The sequence below is a fragment of the Schistocerca gregaria genome, chromosome 6 (assembly GCF_023897955.1).
Source record: "Schistocerca gregaria isolate iqSchGreg1 chromosome 6, iqSchGreg1.2, whole genome shotgun sequence".
Taxonomy (NCBI): domain Eukaryota; kingdom Metazoa; phylum Arthropoda; class Insecta; order Orthoptera; family Acrididae; genus Schistocerca; species Schistocerca gregaria.
Window position 1 is genome coordinate 288621659 of NC_064925.1, and position 16622 is coordinate 288638280.

The following is a 16622-nucleotide window of genomic DNA, read 5'->3' on the forward strand; positions in this document are numbered from 1 at the left end:
GTAGCACACCACGGACAAGTTGCGGCAGTTGTTCCCAACCTGGGTGTAATACCCCTGAGAGGTAAAATGAAATTTTATTTGGGTAAAAGCACAAGGATTTGATGGTATTTGTGATGAACTACATTATTTTTAAAATAATTGAAAAGCCACGATCGCTTCAATCGTTTATTAGATGACCGGTTTCAGCACCCTGAAGGTGCCATCATCAGATCTGTGAAAGTATAACATAACAGATTTGAGGGAGGGCTTACATGAATTAACTATATACATTACAATTATTACAGAACCACATACCTGAAACGTGGATTAACATTTATAAAACCATATGGACAGCATGTTATATGAGGCAGACCATCTGATAAAATCATTGTCACAGCCAATAAAAATAATAAAAAACTGTTCTCCTGGTCGATCTTTCCATAAAATATAAAACCGAAGTCACCAGATAAAACACACCATGTGTTCACTGCAAAATACATTATTTTTATACGGTCATTATTGTTATGACAATTTTGTACAACTCTAATATTGATTACATATCAGTGATTTCTTTTTTCTCGTTAATGTGTGAAACTACGTGGTAGAGGTTACAGGTTCCTCACATAGTTATGCACTACACATACTTTGAACTTTGTAACATACTTCGATGGTGGTAAAAGTGAGACGGACGCAACAAATACTAAATATTTCATGAATATGTCTTCTCCTAGTTTTAGATATTTCCTGTAGTAGACCAGAAAGGGCTTCATTTCTCAGTTCGAAATAGGTAAATGAAATAATTGACAGCACGGCATAAAAGTAACTAAATAAGTGCTACTGCACTCCTGTACACATTAATATTATTATTATTATTATTATTATTATTATTATTATTAATAGTGGAGGGGCACAAAAAATTAATAGTCTGAAGTCTCCCAAGTTTTGCCAGATCAGAAGTAAGGAGTCCACCATTTAACTGATTTATACTACGAATTTTAAGTTGGTTGATTATAAATGTGACTGCAGGTGAAGCAATTGCTGCGAGCGAGTGTACTAGTGAAGGGAAGTCTGTTTTGTAACAAGTGTCTACCCTCAGCGTCGACAGTTAGCTTGCTTATTCTAAAACACACACATACACAACCCGAAAAGAAAACATGGAAAAGAAATGTGACGTTAAAGGTTCAGTGATGTGAATGTAGATTTTTGATAATGACAGCAACGAAATAAAAACTAGAGACTGAATGGATTTGTGACATGATTTGTGATGTGAACTGAAGGGAAACAACTCGAATATAAAAAAAAAGGTTGCTACACGTAAGCGGAACCATCTGTCTCACTGATTCGTGGCTTAACAAAACAGCAACAAAAATTAAGTATCACTCATCTTTCAGCATTCATCACTAAAAAAGTAACCAAAGAACTTTTTTTTTCATTCTAAAGTTTAGATAGACGGTAAAGTTGGTGATGCTGAAGGTAGTGGGAGGGGAGGGGGTAGGAGGAGGTTCAAAAATGGTTCAAATGGCTCTGAGCACTATGGGACTTAACATCTGCGGTCATCAGTCCCCTACAACTTAGAACTACACTCCTGGAAATGGAAAAAAGAACACATTGACACCGGTGTGTCAGACCCACCATACTTGCTCCGGACACTGCGAGAGGGCTGTACAAGCAATGATCACACGCACGGCACAGCGGACACACCAGGAACCGCGGTGTTGGCCGTCGAATGGCGCTAGCTGCGCAGCATTTGTGCACCTCCGCCGTCAGTGTCAGCCAGTTTGCCGTGGCATACGGAGCTCCATCGCAGTCTTTAACACTGGTAGCATGCCGCGACAGCGTGGACGTGAACCGTATGTGCACTTGACGGACTTTGAGCGAGGGCGTATAGTGGGCATGCGGGAGGCCGGGTGGACGTACCGCCGAATTTCTCAACACGTGGGGCGTGAGGTCTCCACAGTACATCGATGTTGTCGCCAGTGGTCGGCGGAAGGTGCACGTGCCCGTCGACCTGGGACCGGACCGCAGCGACGTACGGATGCACGCCAAGACCGTAGGATCCTACTCAGTGCCGTAGGGGACCGCACCGCCACTTCCCAGCAAATTAGGGACACTGTTGCTCCTGGGGTATCGGCGAGGACCATTTGCAACCGTCTCCATGAAGCTGGGCTACGGTCCCGCACACCGTTAGGCCGTCTTCCACTCACGCCCCAACATCGTGCAGCCCGCCTCCAGTGGTGTCGCGACAGGCGTGGATGGAGGGACGAATGGAGACGTGTCGTCTTCAGCGATGAGAGTCGCTTCTGCCTTGGTGCCAATGATGGTCGTATGCGTGTTTGGCGCCGTGCAGGTGAGAGCTACAATCAGGACTGCATACGACCGAGGCACACAGGGCCAACACCCGGCATCATGGTGTGGGGAGCGATCTCCTACACTGGCCGTACACCTCTGGTGATCGTCGAGGGGACACTGAATAGTGCACGGTACATCCAAACCGTCATCGAACGCATCGTTCTACCATTCCTAGACCGGCAAGGGAACTTGCTGTTCCAACAGGACAATGCACGTCCGCATGTATCCCGTGCCACCCAACGTGCTCTAGAAGGTGTAAGTCAACTACCCTGGCCAGCAAGATCTCCGGATCTGTCCCCCATTGAGCATGTTTGGGACTGGATGAAGTGTCGTCTCACGCGGTCTGCACGTCCAGCACGAACGCTGGTCCAACTGAGGCGCCAGGTGGAAATGGCATGGCAAGCCGTTCCACAGGACTACATCCAGCATCTCTACGATCGTCTCCATGGGAGAATAGCAGCCTGCATTGCTGCGAAAGGTGGATATACACTGTACTAGTGCCGACATTGTGCATGCTCTGTTGCCTGTGTCTATGTGCCTGTGGTTCTGTCAGTGTGATCATGTGATGTATCTGACCCCAGGAATGTGTCAATAAAGTTTCCCCTTCCTGGGACAATGAATTCACGGTGTTCTTATTTCAATTTCCAGGACTGTACTTAAACCTAACTAACCTAAGGACATCACACACATCCATGCCCGAGGCAGGATTCGAACCTGCGACCGTAGCAGCATTGCGGTTCCGGACTGAAAGGGAGGAGGACGAGGAGATACTAGCTATCTGATCACAATTAGAAGTAATGGTCTAAGAAAGGCTGTGAACAACTGAGCTACAGTACATACTTCTGCACATGAGATGCAGTATTTAGCTGATGCATAATGGGGCTCCAGCACGTTTTATTTAGACCGTTTCAGATGAATTTGATGATTTCTATTATAACGAATGGGTAAGCAAGGGAGGGCCAGTTCCATGGGCTGCATATTCTCGCAACGTCAGTTCCTTGGAATGTGAGGCTATCTCAGACAGCTTATGTGGCAGTCATCCCTATCACAGACAGTCTTCATCGCTGTGGCAGCCTGCGAAGACATTTGACATCAATAGGAGTGTCTGAAAGTGTGCTGCAGTCCATGTTGTAACGAGTCATGCATGTGTAGAGTCTCGCTAAGGGCGTTTTCTATTCCTTCCTGGCTTGCGAACCGGGGAAAACGTACTTTTACCAACAATTTAAAACTGAAGGATTTTCAGATGTATTTTTATTTGGACTTTCTTCTTTTCCCCTGTTGCCCCCACTCCTTCTTTATGGACGCCACTGTTTACATGTGATTAGTTTGCTAGGTATGTGAATGGCTCATGCTACAAGTTACATCACAGGATTCCTAAAGCTACGTAGATCGTTAACGCGGCATCAGCAGAGCCTGCAGACGCAAACTATAAAAATGCAGATCGGCGGCCATATTTATCGGCGCCTTCTCACGCAGTGATGTCACACAAGGTGGTCTTATTATGGGCGTTTCTTCCGTGGAGAATGGGCATTTGCCCTGCAGTGCCACGAAGGACAACACCGTGTACATTATTCAAGGAACACACAAACTGCATAAAATCTGCGTCCTATACCCAGGTCGATTCTACCATACCGAATAAATATCACCTCTATTATTATGTAAATAAGAATAAATATTATCTGTCTTTTGCCACTGAATGATTGTTACTGTTTTCAATCAAACCTGTTTCCATATTCGTACTGTGCATCAGCAGTGTTTTATATGTCTGCTGACTCTTCTGTAAGCACTTGATGTACCTGTATAGGCTATAGTAATTAAAAATTGCTCTGGACATAGTCTTGCTTCACGAACACTACACTTGTCTCTTTAGTTCAAAACAATAATCAGCATTCAGTTTCACAAGATACATTATGTACAGTATATTCTTTCTCACATGTTGAATATAATTGCAGCAACGACTTAAAAGGAAAGAAGTTTTCCCTCACTTGCGAACAAACTTAAGAATCAGATGCCATCCGCCAGGTCACAGTTGTGCCTTCTGTCGTATGCAAGGTGGCGTTCAGAAGTAGGCTCCACCATCTGGCAGTAGCCAACGGATGGCAAACCTACAATATAAATTAAAAGACTTTGTAACTTTTCGTGATCGTAGAAGCGATACTGGAAATCAATTTGTTACCAAACAAAAAATTAGTCCTTGTTTGGCGTTTCACCGTCGTCTGCCGGTGAGAAGTCCACGCACAGAAACACCACACGCAACATACCAAGTCGATAACCTGATACCAAGTGTGGTGTAGAAATTCTGGCCGAATGCTAGTAAGTTGTTGTGATGGCGCTGCACCATCTCCAACATCACAGACCACATGGTCCGAGTTTTAGTGAGAGGAAACACCAAAAATGCAAGAAGGATACTTTTAGTTTAACCAGCATTGAAAAATGAGATGAAAATAACATATAACCCACATATATGTTCTGCTTGGAAATTGAAAAATCAAGTCACGTACAGTCATCACCTGGTCAAAAGAATAAAAAAATCGGTTCAGGTACTATGGTTGTAAAATTGGTCGCAAAAAATCTCTGTGGAATGTAACCTGGGTATTTGACCGACAGTAACATACCCAGCTACCACAGAGCTGTGTTTTTTGCTTCATTGTTGTTTCATTCCGTCCCCCCATATGTGTGGGGGCTGGGCTGTCAGCGTACAATATTCAGCTTTTCAACCAGAAGCATAAACCCGCTATCACACTGGGGTACAGTGCTATACTGTACCATGCTGTACCATTGTACTGCAGCGTCCGAAATCGCATTTAGGTTCAGTGATATAATCGTACTATGCCATGCCGCTATTGTGCTGTACTACCCATATGTAAGGGTGCTACTCACCAGGTAGCAGTCTCATTCCATGCCACAGACACCTTGTGTAGTTTATCTATTCGTAATTTACCTCTGATCACTTCGAGAATATTGTGATTCATTATAGATGCTTGTTCTGTTCTATAATGTCTAATAGGCATCAACTTCTTGGTAGGACAATGAGTCCAACAGACCTTGAAATGTGTCTAGTATATTTAACATCCATCTACACAACAAATTCTTCAGGGTCATATCTATGAAAGAGAGTGTCAAAGCAGCAAACTGTTCCTCGTACATGGAGACAGAGTTGTAGCAGAGGTATATTTTTTTGAAGTCAGCAGGGAAGCTTTAAAACATGGACGTCGGGAGTCAAATTACGCATCTTGCGGCCTATTGCGCAGAGTTTGAGCCGTAACACGACGTCCTGTGGCTGCATGAGAAACATTATTCAACATGGTGGCGTTGCTGTCAGGGTTCCTCTGAGCCATAATAAGTAGGTAGCACTCATCCATTGCAGTAGCAGCCCTTGCGCGCCCTGAGCGAGGCATACCATCGACAGTTCCTGTCTCCCTGTATCTCCACCTTTGGTTCATTCCGAGACGCCTCCACATTTCTCTTGTTGAGAGCCCTTCCTGACACAATGTAACAATGCGGACGCGATTGAACCGCGGTATTGACCGTCTAGACATGGTTGAACTACAGACAACACAACTCATGTACCTCCTTCCTGTTGGAATGACTGGAACTGATCGGCTGTCGGACTCCCTCCGTCTAATAGGCGCTGCTCATGCATCGTTTTTTTACATCTTTGGACGGGTTTGGTGACATCTCTGAAGAGTCAAAGGGATTGTGTCTGTGATACAACATTTACAGTCAACGTCTATCTTCAGGAGTTCTGGGAACCGGGGTGATTCAAAACTTTGCTTGATGTGTGTATTTCGCAAAGCTTTAACATGTTTCACTAGTATGTCTAGCGAATTTCATCCTTGAGTTATATTTTCACGTAGCTCAATGTTTATGACGTCGTATCTCCTAACAATCTGCTGTACAATGATATATTTTTGTTAAGTACATTCAGCGGCAAATCTAGATACTGTCTGCGGAAAGTATTGCGAACAGATTAGTAACGATGAAGTAATAAACTTTAAAGTCTTGCATGATGTGCTAGTTTATTAACGCATTCAATGTTTATGACGTCATATCTCCTGAATTATGTGTCGCAAATGATGTAATTTTTCTAGTATACCCAGTGAAATACGTGAATACTGTCCGAAAAATGTGTCACGAATACAGTTTGTAGTAACGAAGTAATAAATTAAAACGTCATGCTTCGTGTAGCAGTTTTACTGCATGAACAGCGAAAATGTAGTAAGCGATAAACTTCTTTTCCTTTCATCATTTTATGGGGTCGTCAGCGTGGAAAAGTTTCGTAAAGCTTTGAAATTACGTGTAAAATTTGGTGCAAAGTCTCTAAGTGGTCTCACTGTTTAATACTGTATGACTCGCTTTTTTGGGCTACACTGCTTTTTCAACCCTATCCCTGCTGCTTTAATGGGAAGGTGATTCTTACCCTCACGGTGGTTCTTTCGACAGTAAATGATATGTGAACCACGTTTAGCTGATATCGGTCCAGTGTTTTAGGACACATTTTTATAGGTTGTATGGGTTGAGATCAGTCTCAACAGTTCCATCGTGATCCCAACTTCCAGAATCTTCATTTTTATTAGATTTAAATGTGCAGGACGCATCCGTGTACGCAGCCTCATACGACTGACGAACGGCACAATAAGTTTATTTAGATTTACATAGTTGGGTTGTAATGGCTTCTAGCCCTCATGTTGATGAGATACATGCCGTTCACAGCTCCAGTCGTGGTAAGCAGTTTTTCTGAAATTAGGTTTGATATCAGTATAAGAGATTGGTGTTAGACAGAACGAAACTGCCCTCCTGTAATATTTCTCTTTGTTAGGAGGTCGACTATTTCATTATATCTGTATACAAATAGCAAATTGCTATCTATGTCGTGTCGTTTTTCTTTGCTACTATGATGGGTCTCCAGTATATCCAAAAATACCGAGTGATCAAAAAGTCAGTATAAATTTGAAAACTGAATAAATCACAGAGTAATGTAGATAGAGAGGTAGAAAATTGACACACATGCTTGGAATGACATGGGGTTTTGTTAGAACCAAAAAATACAAAAGTTCAAAAAAATGTCCGACAGATGACGCTTCATCTGATCAGAATAGCAATAATTAGCATAACAAAGTAAGACAAAGCAAAGATGATGTTCTTTACAGGAAATGCACAATATGTCCACCATCATTCCTCAACAATAGCTGTAGTCGAGGAATAATGTTGTGAACAGCACTGTAAAGTATGTCCGGAGTTATGGTGAGGCATTGGCATCGGATGTTATCTTTCAGCATTTCCTAGAGATGTCGGTCGATCATGATACACTTGCGACTTCAGGTAACCCCAAAGCCAATAACAGCACGGTCTGAGGTCTGGGGACGTGGGAGGCCAAGCATGACGAAAGTGGCGGCTGAGCACACGATCATCACCAAAACATCGCGCAAGAGATCTTTCACGCGTCTAGCAATATGAGGTGGAGCGCCATCCTGCATAAACATCGTACGTTCCAGCAAGTGTTTATCAGCTAGGCTGGGGACGATGCGATTCTGTAACATATCTGCGTACCTCTCCCCCGTCACGATCGTCATACGCAACCACTGACGTTTTGCTGTCCAGTGCCATCTGTTGGACATTTTATGAACTTTTTTTTGTTCTAATAAAACCCCATGTCATTCCAAGCATGTGTGTCAATTTTTACCTCTCTATCTACATTATTCCGTGGTTTATTAAGTTAACAAATGTATACTGACTTTTTGATCACCCAGTATATCTGCTGTTTGTTTGTCGTATCTGGATTCTGTAGTACACTTTGGGAGTTACAAAGAGACAAAGTAGTTACCGAACTAGAATCTGTGTGTATGGAATTTACGAAAGAAGATGAAACACATTGCTTTCAGCGTTTAGGTAAATGTTCGTAGAAAGACGAGTTGGAGGAAGAAGATGATGAGGAGGAAGAAGATGAGGTGGAGGAAGGGGAGGAGATGGAGGGCATAAAGGAGGTGGAAGAAGATGATGAGGTGGACAAGAAGAGGAGTGAGAGGAAGACGAGGAGCTAGGGAGGACAAAGAGCTAGAGGAATAAGAGGAGATGGAGGAAGAATAGGAAGAGAAAAGAGAGAGGAGGAGAAAGGGCAAAAGGAGAAGAAATGAGGAGGAAAAAAGGGAAGAGGAGGAGGAGAAAAGGGAAAAAGAAGGAGAAAAATGAAAAAGAAGGAGAAAGAGGAGGAAGAGGAGACAGAAAGATATGATAAGGAGAAAGAGTAAGAGGAGAAGGAGGAATGAGATTATGAGGTGGAGCAAGAAGAGGTGTGAGAGGAATACGATGAGCTAGGGGAGAACGAGGAGCTAGAGGAATAAGAGGAGATGGAGGAAGAAAAGGAAGAGAAAGGAGAGAGGAGGAGAAAGGGCAGAAGGAGGAGGAATGAGAAGAGGAGGAAAAAGGGTAAGAAGAGGAGGAGAAAAGGGAAGAAGAAGAGGGGGATGAAATAGAAGAAGAGAAGAAAGAGGAGGAGGAGAAAGAGAGAGAAATGGGAGGATAAGGAGAAAGAGGAAGAGGAATACGAGCTATTTCTGGAAACGGGATGCTGCCACTGGACATGCCTGAAGAATAGATCAGAAACGTACACAGTAAGACAAAACGGATTATCGCATTCGTAGCGCTGAGCACTCTTTATCCTTGGTAATTAATCGTCTGAAGAGTACAGATTTAGAAAGGCGGCCTGGAGCTGCCGTCCTTATTGAGACAAGGTAAAGCGTCTAATTAGGCAGCGGGCGCTGGCAGGCGAGTCGTCGGCGTGTCTTAAGAGCCGCCTCCCGACAAAGCCTCTTTTCCGACGCGCGCTGTCCCACGCAGCCACTTGCTCCTCGAGTCCCCGCCTTCCCCTCGTCAGTTTTTAAATTTCTCCTTCGCCGTAACGTCATTCTCGCGCTTGTTTCTAAAGCCCTCTTAGCCCACAAGAGCGGTTCTTTGAGTAGCTACTCTTGTAGCATTCTCAGCCGTCTGCTGCTGTTTTTAAGGCGCTTGACTGGAGGTAAGAAGGGCACGGCGAGACGCAAATAAACACTGTTCAATCACCTGGCTTTTAACGGTAACTGCACCAGTTGTTAACAAATACCAAGTGATAAAATAAACACTCCTGCAATGGAAGGAAGAAAAATTGCAAGATACTACGGCTAGCAACATACGGATATCATGATGAACAAATACTTATTTTGCAAATATTTTAATTCACCCTTAAATAGCACATATTACCTACGAGCGGTAGTCACAATAGTAATACTACGTATTTTTTTAAACTTTTGGGCCACAGTCATGTAATAATATTTCAATGTTATTCCAACCATCTGACTGTGCAAACTTCTTTGTTTTACTATTACTACCATGATTTCGGGCTTAAGGTAGTATCAAGTAATTTTTATATGTTGGGTATAATTAGACTTTCTTAAGTGAAGTCATCTTCAATACGTGTTGAACTATGTGTCCCAGCCTGCAGGTAAGTACGATACAACCGAAATTTATGGCAGACAGGTAGTAAACATGAATGAGATTTTCACTCAGCAGCGGAGTGTGCGCTGATATGAAACTTCCTGGCAGATTATAACTGTGTGCCGGACTGAGACTCTAACTCGGGACCTTTGCCTTTCGCGGGCTACTGCTCTACCATCTGAGCTACCCAAGCACGACTCACGCCCCGTCCTAATAGCTTTACTTCTGCCAGTACCTCGACTCCTACCTTTCAAACTTTACAGAAGCTCTCCTGCTAGCCTTGCAGAACTAGCACTTCTGAAAGAAAGGATATTGCGGAGACATGGCTTAGCCACAGCCTGGGGGCGTGAGTCGTTCTTGGGTAGCTCAGATGGTACACCACTTGCCCGCCAAATGCAAAGGTCCCGAGTTCGAGTCTCGGTCCGGCATACAGCTTTAATCTGCAAGGAAGTTTCATACCAGCGCACACTCTGTTGCAAAGTGAAAATCTCATTCTGGAAACATCCCCCCGGTTGTGGCTTAGCCATGTCTCCGCAAATCCTTTCTTTCAGGAGTGCTAGTTCTGCAAGGCTAGCAGGAGAGATTCTGTAGAGTTTGGAAGGTAGGAGATGAGGTACTGGCAGAAGTAAAGCTGTGGGACGGGTAGTGAGTCGTGCTTGGGTAGCTCAGACGGTAGAACACTTGCCCGCGAAAGGCAAAGGTGCCGAGTTCGAGTCTGGGTCCGGCACACAGTTTTAATCCGCCAGAAACTTTGAGGTAGTAAACATGCTTTCCAGTCATAAAACAACTGGGCGACACAATGATCATCCGTATATCCGGCAACCTTGCGGGACAAGGTAAGGTTTGGCAAGCATGAAGATCAGTTTAACACAACACTGTCGGAAAAAGAGTTACTGATTGCTAATCGTATTCGGTGTGTTTTATGAGGTGTTTGATTACAACTTAAGAGCTAGGGAGTAAGAGCAAATGGCAACACATGTTGTTACCATGCCGCAAACATCCAGAGTAAGTTACAGCAGCAACCACTGTTTTGCGTCATTCTAATACAAACGAGTTCCGTCTCATGCTAACCGATCGAGCGAGATGATGCAGTGGTTAGCCCACTGAATAGCATTCGAGAGGCCGACTCTTCAAACACTTCTCACTTCTTCAACAGGAAGAGGTTCCTACTCAATGGTCTGAAGATGACCACAGTAGTGGTCGAAACCGGTCACCTTGATAAATAAACTGTGATCAAGACTGTTTTTAATAGTAAATATCGGGATGGTTCCTTCGAAAGGGCACGGCCTACTTTCTTCCCCATCCTTTCCTGAACCGATGGAACCGAAGACTCGCTGTTGGTCCCCTTCAGCAAATCAAACAACCGACCATGCTAACCTTAGGCCTGCTTCGTTCCGTAAAATGACCAGTGAGTATGAATGCAAACTCAGAAGCTTCTTTTCGCTTCTTGTGGAACAATGAACTATGTTGACCAGTCTCGAACTCTGTTGAGGAAACACAGGGATTATGTACTTATTATCTCCCGTACGTAAGCATTTCTTGTTTCTCAAATGTGATCTAAGCAAAATTTACTCAACGGTGGGACAAATCTCTTCAAGCAAAACAAAACGTGTCGCTTTAAATGCAGCCCTCTGGATATGAGGTGGTTGTTTCAAAGCCACTTAGGGGCAGCTACTGCGTCATTCTACACTCACTGCAGCCAGGTTCAATCAGAAGGATCAGTGCCGATTTAAACCTGTTTCTAACACAAAGCTGTGCCAGTTTTCGCTATCACCAACCAGAGACTTCCGATGTCTGCATATGTAGAGTGAAATCGTACACGGCTTCCTTCTCCTTCAATAGCTTGGAAAATCTTCATCCAACAACAGAAACACGGTCGTAGTTTGACTGCTGACTTTCAGTATGAGATCAACGATACCTGCTATGTATCTACGTAAAAACAAAAAATAAATGTACTCACCGTAGGTCACGGCCGTTTAGCTCCACAGTTCTTCAACTCTGAAAAAAAAATAATAACATTTAATTGAAGTCTCTTATAACGCTCTATATTATATCAGTAAATTTTCAAACATCTATCAAAGCATATACACACTGGTACAAATGGACGTGAAACATTCAAAAAATCTGAAACCACAGACATCGTGCTTTTGTATCTCCACTAAACTACACTAGAGGTGTAACAAGAAATCATCCCATTTCATAAACCTCCGCAGAAAGAGTCACTTCAGGGCTTTGAATGACAGACTCCACCTCTCAGGATTTCTATATCGAAATTGGTATCAGTGGCCACGAAACTGCTATAACTATGATTACTAAAGTACAGAAGGGCAGCTGAAACAAATAGTAAGATTTACATGTTCAGTAATCTAGATGAAGAGGCATTCGTGTCGTACCTCAAAGAACAACTCTAAATATTTACCTCTGGGCACGAGCATGAAGAACAACTGTGGTTCAAGTTTACAAGAATAGTACATCTTGCACTGGAAAGAGATGTAGCTCGTAGAATGGTTCGTGATGGAATGGACCCGCCATCGTATACATTCACTTTGCAGTAAGTTCTAAAGTGACTAAGGCTACTGCATAATACGTGCAAACAAAGCGTGGGCTATAGGACGGAGAAATGCTGAATGAAATGCGTTTGGCTGTCAAGAGGACTATGCGTGAAGTCGTCAGTGACTAAAGGAGAAGAATATAATCGAAAATCTGTCACAAAACCGAAAGAAATTCTGGTAATACGTAAAGGCTGTAAGTGGCATCAAATTTCATACACAAAAACTCATGGTTGATATAGGAATTGAAATTGAGGATAGCAAGCAAAAGCAGAAATGCTAAATTCCGTCTTTAAATGTCACGTTACTAAGGAAGATACAAAAGAATACCCTACACACGCACCACTGAAATGATGTCTGTTAGTCAGTGGCGTTGAGAAACAGCTAACTAAAATCGCTAAAATCAAAAAAGGTTCCAGGGGCCTATCTAATCTCTTCTGATTCTATACGGAATTTGCAGCTCCTTTAGCTACAATTTAATCTGTGGTATACCAAGATCCCTGAACAAAAATTATAAAATCCTAGAACATATTCTGAACTGAAACATTATGAGATATCTCCAACAGAATGACCTCCTCCATTGCGAGCCAGCATGAATTCCGAAAATATCGATCACGCAAGTGTGCCTGTGGAAGGAGGCATTAGTCATTCATTTAACACGGCAAGACTGGCGCCATAAGGCCGTGTCTTACATATAACCAGCCATTCTACACACACACATATCAACAAAAGTGTTGCATCATCCCGATATGTCACGCATGAACACAGTCACTATGGGGGCTATCTACTGTTACCACACACAGTTATATGGGCGCTACCTACTGGTAGAGCCCCGCATTCGAACGGATTGCAGCATTTCAGTTGGAAGTAAAGCCCAGTAGGGACGCATCAGAGACGTCTGTGGTACAGTAGACTCAACAATCACTACCAATGATCAGGTTCCGCGCATAAGATTTGTTGACGAGGAAAGTTGCTCGACACGTACTCTGGAATCAAAGTGATGTGGTGCGGGCATGGAATAGGTTCCAGCTGACAGGTAATGTTGAGGACCGACACCCACATGCCGTTCACGTTCGACAGGTACACAGAATAATTGGTATCTATGTCTTTTGAGACAAAGGGGCTGTGGGCTGAGTGCTCATAGCAGAATTCGGCACTCCAAGAGGCTAGAGGATGTAACGTATCGCATCGAAGTGGAGACGATTGCACGATGCGAATCTCCATTTCCGATGACCATAGCGAACTCCACTTCGTACACCACAACACCAAGGACTCAGTTACAGATGGGCAAGAAATCATGCGGAATAGACATTTCACGATTGGCGTCGGGTGTATTATACGGACGAAACTTGGTTCTCTCTGTAACCTGAAAATAGCAGACAACGTGTTTGTAGACAACGTTGTAATATCGAACGCCTCCAACACTGAGTTGAGCAATAAGATCGTGGTGATAGTGAAGGTCGTGGTGGTGGTGGAGTGATGTTCAGGCATGTCATTATACGGGGTCATCTCACACCTCTCGTGGTTATTGACGGCAATCTCACTGCTCTACAGTACAGAAACGAGATTCTACAACCAAGAGTGCGACCATATCCCCAAAATTTGGGTGACAATTTCATCCTGATCGATGACGACTCGCTTGTTCATCATGAACACGTTCCGCGGACACGAACCCAGTCAAATATGTTAGGAATCGATTGAGACGCGGTGGTACCATGAATTTCGAAATAAATGGGTGATGCAAAGCTTTTGCTGTGTATGTGCGTGTGTGTGTGTGTGTGTGTGTGTGTGTGTGTGTGTGTGTGTGAGAGAGAGAGAGAGAGAGACAGAGAGAGAGAGAGAGAGAGAGAGAGAGAGAGAGAGACCGGCCTAAGTGGACGAGCGGTTCTAGGGGCTACAGCCTGGAACCGCGCGGCTGCTCTGGTCGCAGGTTCGAATCCTGTCTCGGGCATGGATGTGTGTGATGTCCTTAGGTTAGTTAGGTTTCAGTAGCTCTAAGTTCTAGGGGACTGATGGCCTTAGAAGTTAAGTCCCATAGTGCTCAGAATCATTTGAACCATTTTAAGAGAGAGAGAGGGTGGGAGGGAGGGAGGGGGGGAGGAAGGAAGTATTCGTTATAGTACATGATAAGTACAACAATAATCAGAAATTATGGGAAGGCAGGTTTTAAGTACAAGCATCAGAAGCAACGGGCAAGAGAGAAAGGGGTAGATGAGGCAGGGAAAGAGGTACAGTGAATGAATGCAAGGGGTGAGACAGTGGGGTGACTTTCTTAACATGCCTTTCGGTACAACCAAACAAACGGTCTCAGGTGGACACGCTCAAAGCTCAACGTTTGAATGCACGGACCGTGTGCCAAATTCTCGTTGATCTTTGACCGACAAATGCATGCTTTTTTTGGATGAAGTGACCGTTTGCCCACCCACTGTAAGGACTGCATCTTTGTTTCAGCACCACAGCCGTACACCCCCGTCTCATCTCCTGTTATTATGTTCTTAAGAAAGTTTTCAATGTTATTAACAGAGGGAAGCAGTTCCTTGTACATTTCAATTCGGGATGTTTGAGATCTTCAGTCAACAAACGCGGTACGAATTTTGATCTGACACGACGCATTTCAAGTTTTTCACTCAAAATTTGATGGCATGATCCTACGCTGATGTCCAGCTCCTGAGCAACTTCCCGAGCCGTTAAACGACGATTTGCGGAAATCACAGCACGAACGCTATCCACATGGCCATCATCTGTTGATACTGAAGAACGTCCACACTTGTAATCGTCACAAACCGACATTCTGCCCTTTTGAAGACGCTTAAACCACTCGTAGTACTGCGTGCATCTCATACCGTCCTCCTCGTATAGCTGGCCAGGGGCAGTAGCAGGGGGTGGGGAGGCTATAGCCCCCCCCCCCCCCCATGGAGTATCATATTACACCGGATAAAATGAGTTCAGAAATCAGCGAATATATTACTCCAACAGATTCAATCATTTATTAATAATCTTGTAGCAATATAGGTTACAATGTATTTCACACACATTTTAACATAAGAAAAAGAGTGGAAAAAAGCTTACTATCTAAACCAATAAACATCATTTAACTTAAAATAGGCGTCTTATTATTTATTAAAACACATTTTTACCGTGAACTCGAAAACTGTTACCAAATACTACTTTAATCAACAACACATTTTACTAATTTGTCGGTAGAGGACCCAAACTCTACTTTTGTTAAGCGATAAGCCATTCCCCCAAACCCCTCCGCCCATTAGCCCCCCCCCCCCCCCCCCCCGACCGACTTCTAGAATCGCCCCTGTAACTGGCTAAGCATTTGAAATGTCTCTGTGAAAGTTTTGCCAAGCTTGTAGCAGAATTTGACACACGCCAGTTGTTCTTCAAGTTCCTTCACTGCACTAATCCGAAGAGAAGGCTGTACACGTGCTAACTTCAGCGGCTGTGGCTGACTTGCAAATCGTCCGAGCGACACGAGGCAAGTGGTAGTTTGTTGTCTAAACCAGCCGCTAGGTGCCTTCAGTGGCGCGCTATTTCAAAATTTCGGTTCCTTTTTGAACAAGCCTCGTAGGTACTTCTGAACGGCGACGTGGGATGAACCGGGTACGGAGCGGAGGTGAGGGGGCCCCAGCTTTTGTGTGGTACACTTTCTGGAGCAGGGAGGCTCGGAGGCAGGCGACGGCGCGCTTAATCGTTCATGCCGCTACCGCCGCGCCGTGGAAAAAAAGACGAGGCGGGCAGGTAGCCAGGGCGGCGCTGCTCCTGGGACGACGCGATCTCGTTTTAAACCGGGCCTTTCTTCGACAAAGGTGAGCAGGGCAGGGGAGGCCGACAAAAAGGGGCCGTCACCACACGCGGAAGGCGACGACACTTCACGCCGCGCGCCCCCACTGGCTGTGTCCTTGTAGCGAACGCACACTCTCTCACACACACACACTTCCTGTTCGACTGCGCTAATGTTATCGTTGTCTTGAGCTCGAACACTGGTTTGATGCAGCAGTTAGGAAACTACTGCGAAAGCAAAGAGAGCTTCACTCCAAGTTTAAACGCAGCAAAAACCTCTCAGACAAACAGAAGCTAAACGATGCCAAAGTTAGCGTAAGGAGGGCTATGTGTGAAGCGTTCAGTGAATTCGAAAGTAAAATTCTATGTACCGACTTGATAGAAAATCCTAGGAAGTTCTGGTCTTACGTTAAATCAGTAAGTGGCTCGAAACAGCATATCCAGACACTCCAGGATGATGATGGCATTGTAACAGAGGATGACACG

At 44.3% G+C, this 16622-nt stretch overlaps 1 protein-coding gene across 1 annotated transcript in view; it reads left to right on the top strand.

Moving 5' to 3' along the window:
* The window catches only part of LOC126278855 (uncharacterized), a 143155-nt gene extending 126894 nt beyond the window's left edge, over window positions 1-16261 (top strand). Inside the window, exon 3 of the mRNA XM_049979131.1 lies at window positions 16013-16261. Within this exon, the coding sequence (XP_049835088.1) occupies window positions 16013-16261 (249 nt within the window). The remainder of the gene's footprint in view (window positions 1-16012) is intronic.
* The last annotated feature ends 361 nt before the right edge of the window (window positions 16262-16622 follow it).